The 3,043-nt window shown below is 42.6% G+C and overlaps 1 protein-coding gene across 1 annotated transcript in view; it reads left to right on the top strand.

Moving 5' to 3' along the window:
• Window positions 1-397: 397 nt before the first annotated feature.
• Window positions 398-3,043, top strand: part of RNF175 (ring finger protein 175) — a 37,151-nt gene continuing 34,505 nt past the window's right edge. The window contains exon 1 of the mRNA XM_008585227.1: window positions 398-524. Coding sequence (XP_008583449.1) covers window positions 398-524 — 127 coding nt within the window. The remainder of the gene's footprint in view (window positions 525-3,043) is intronic.

Here is a 3,043-nt window from a genome sequence, read left to right as displayed (position 1 = left end):
AGAAAGAGTAGATGACTCTCCCAAGGTCATGAGGTGATGAAATAGCAGATCAGGAACTGGAACCCAGGTCTTCCCAGGACACATCAGTGATTTTCGACCCCTTCACTTTACTTGAAAAGACAAGGCTGAGGCCAAAACCAGGGAAAGCAAAGTGTTAAGATGAATTAGTTTTGCTAATAGAATCAGCTGTCCCTTCCCCAAACCTGGGCAAAGGGAAGGAACGAAGAAAAATTTTGTAACCAAATCTTACCAATCCTTACATTTGAAATAACAAATTGCTTCCTGTGAGCCCAGCCTGTTATTTTTCTTTTTCTTTTTTTTTTTTTGCTAAATGTGGGAGACTTGAGGGCTTTTTCAGATGACTTCATTTGCCAGTTCCAGCCTGCAGCAGGAGAGGATGTACAAGATGCACTGGGGCCATGAATCCATGCATGTGGAGATGATCTTGATCTTTCTCTGTGCCCTGGTCATTGCCCAGGTAGTGCTGGTGCAGTGGAGACAGAGGCATGGCCGGTCCTACAACATGAGTCTCCCCCCAGCCCGCTGGAAGCGTGCTCCAGTCTGTCAGCTTGACTGTCCCTTCACTGCCACGTTGAAGGAACAGCTTTGGTTTAAGTCAGTGGTTCTCAACCAAGTGCAATTTCATGCTTAGGAGACATTTGGCAATATCTGGAAACATTTTTGATTGTCACAACGTGGGGTAGGAGTGCAGCGAGAAGGGGAGTTGCTATGAAATCTAGTGGGTAGAGGCCAGGGATGCTGGCAAACATCCAACAGTGCAGGACAGCTCCCAACAACAAAATTATGTGGCCCAACGTGTCAGTAGTGCCAAGGTTGAGAAACCCTGGTTTAAGCAAACCAGTTTTCCTCTTGTGCATGAATAATTCTGCCTATGGTCCCGGAAAAGGAGGATTAGGAAAAGCAGAATCCAAAGCTTGAGGCTTCCAATGTCATGTCATTGGCAATAAACTGTCTTGACATTAATGGTTTGCATATCCATGGAAGTGTGTTCATGCAAACACTCCACCGATCTCATCAACACAGAGCAAGATCCCGTTTTCACAAACCAATCCCACATGAGCATATCCACTGGAACATTCCCATCTCAGGGCCTCAGAGGTATACCCTGGGCCTTGTTAAACCTGAGACTTTGCCATTGCGATGTTTACAACAGTAGTTCTGCAATCCTAGGGTGTGTCAGATTCTTTTTTTTTTTTTTTTCTTTTTTGTGACCGGTAAGGGGATCGCAACCCTTGGTGCAGTGTTGCCCGCACCGCGCTCAGCCAGTGAGCGCACCGGCCATCCCCATATAGGATCCGAACCCGCGGTGGGAGCACCGCTGCACCCAAGCGCCGCACTCTCCCGAGTGCGCCACAGGGCCAGCCCAGATTCTTAGGTCCCACCCTCAGAGTTTCTGACCCAATTGGGGCAAAATAATTTGCATGTCTAACAAGTTCCAAAGTGGTGCCAATGCTGCCCGTCCTAGGACCACACTTTGGGAAACACTGGTTTAGACCCAAGCATGGCTTAAATGGAGAAATGCTGCAGAGGGAGAAGGTCTCAATTAACACCCTACATGGTTCTGGGTCTCAGACTGATCATTATATAAGAAGACTTGCCCGTGGTATATGAAGTGTTGGCTTAGACAATTATTTTATTTTATTTTTACTCATCATAAAAATTATTTCCTGTGTAGCACAGGGTCTAAAGGAATTCTTCTGAGTTCTGTATAATACTTAAGTTTAGGCGATTTTGAGCATTTTATTTAGAAAGAGAAATCTTGTTTTATTTTGTTTTTTTAAAACAAATGCATTGATTTTCTGCCATGTCACCATTGTCTTGTCAGTTAAAATAAACACCCTTTATATTGCACTTGGGTAATTTTGTTAAATAAATGTGACTAAAATCAAACCTCACTAGTTATTCACTCTTATATCAAAGAAAAGCTCTTCAAATATATCTTAGCTATGGTTTTCTTATCTGCAAAATGGAAATACCCAAGATACAATTTCTGGAGTCCTTATGTAAGAAGAAACCTGGATTCTTAAGGAACCAATTCATAGCCCTGTTCCATCCTTTCTTTATAACTGATAATTGTCTCTGGATTGGAGATAGAAAAGTGGTCTGTTTCCATGGTAACACAGGTGTGGCTTTGGCATAGGAAGCCCCCATCCTTGAAAGGAAACAATGCCAAGTGAGCCAATTGACTTGCACTGGGTCACACCATTCCTCCACCATTTTTATTTGATGGTTTTGTGTCTGTATGTGTTGATGTGTTTTGTTTTGTTTTTAAGATAATTTATTATTGTATTAGTCCGTTTCTGTTGCTTATAACAAAATACACAGAACTGGGTGATTTATAAAGAAAACAAAATTTATTGCTTACAGTTTTAGAGGCTGGGAAGTCCAAAGTCCAGGGAACACATCTGGTGGGGGTCTTGGTGGTGGTGACAGTGACACGGGGGTATCACATTATGAAAATGGCAGGGCAGATAGAGCAAGAGAGAGAGAGAGACAGACTCTCCTCTTCTTTTTAAACCCTCAGAACCATGCCCCTGACCACCATTTTTAATCCATTCACTATGGCAGGGTCCTACAATCTAACCACCTCTTCACGGCTCTGCCTTTCAATTACCACAATAGGATTTCCCACCCTCTTAACAGTCACAGTGGGGACCAAGTTTCTAATATCTAAAACTTGGGGGACACAGTTCAAGCTTCAGGGAGTTTGGGGGGGACATAATTCAATCCACTACAATTGTACATACATGTTGTGTACGATGTTGATTTTCAGTAGTTGTGTACAATATGTGGTGGTTAGATCAGGATAGTTAGCTTATTCATCATTATAATATGCAATCATTCTCTGTGTCATTAACCGATTCCTCACTAGCCCCCTTCCCTCTTTCCCTCCTCTCCCCTTTTCCACCTCTAGTAACCACTGTTCTTTTCTCTCTTTCTAAAAGTTCAACCTATGACTGTGATTGTTATTTCTTTCTTTCTTTCTCTCTGTCTCTCTTTATTGTTTATTTGTTTATTTATG

Source organism: Galeopterus variegatus, unplaced genomic scaffold (genome assembly GCF_000696425.1).
Source record: "Galeopterus variegatus unplaced genomic scaffold, G_variegatus-3.0.2 Scaffold3502, whole genome shotgun sequence".
NCBI classification, from domain to species: domain Eukaryota; kingdom Metazoa; phylum Chordata; class Mammalia; order Dermoptera; family Cynocephalidae; genus Galeopterus; species Galeopterus variegatus.
This window is presented reverse-complemented; position numbering and strand designations above follow the sequence as displayed.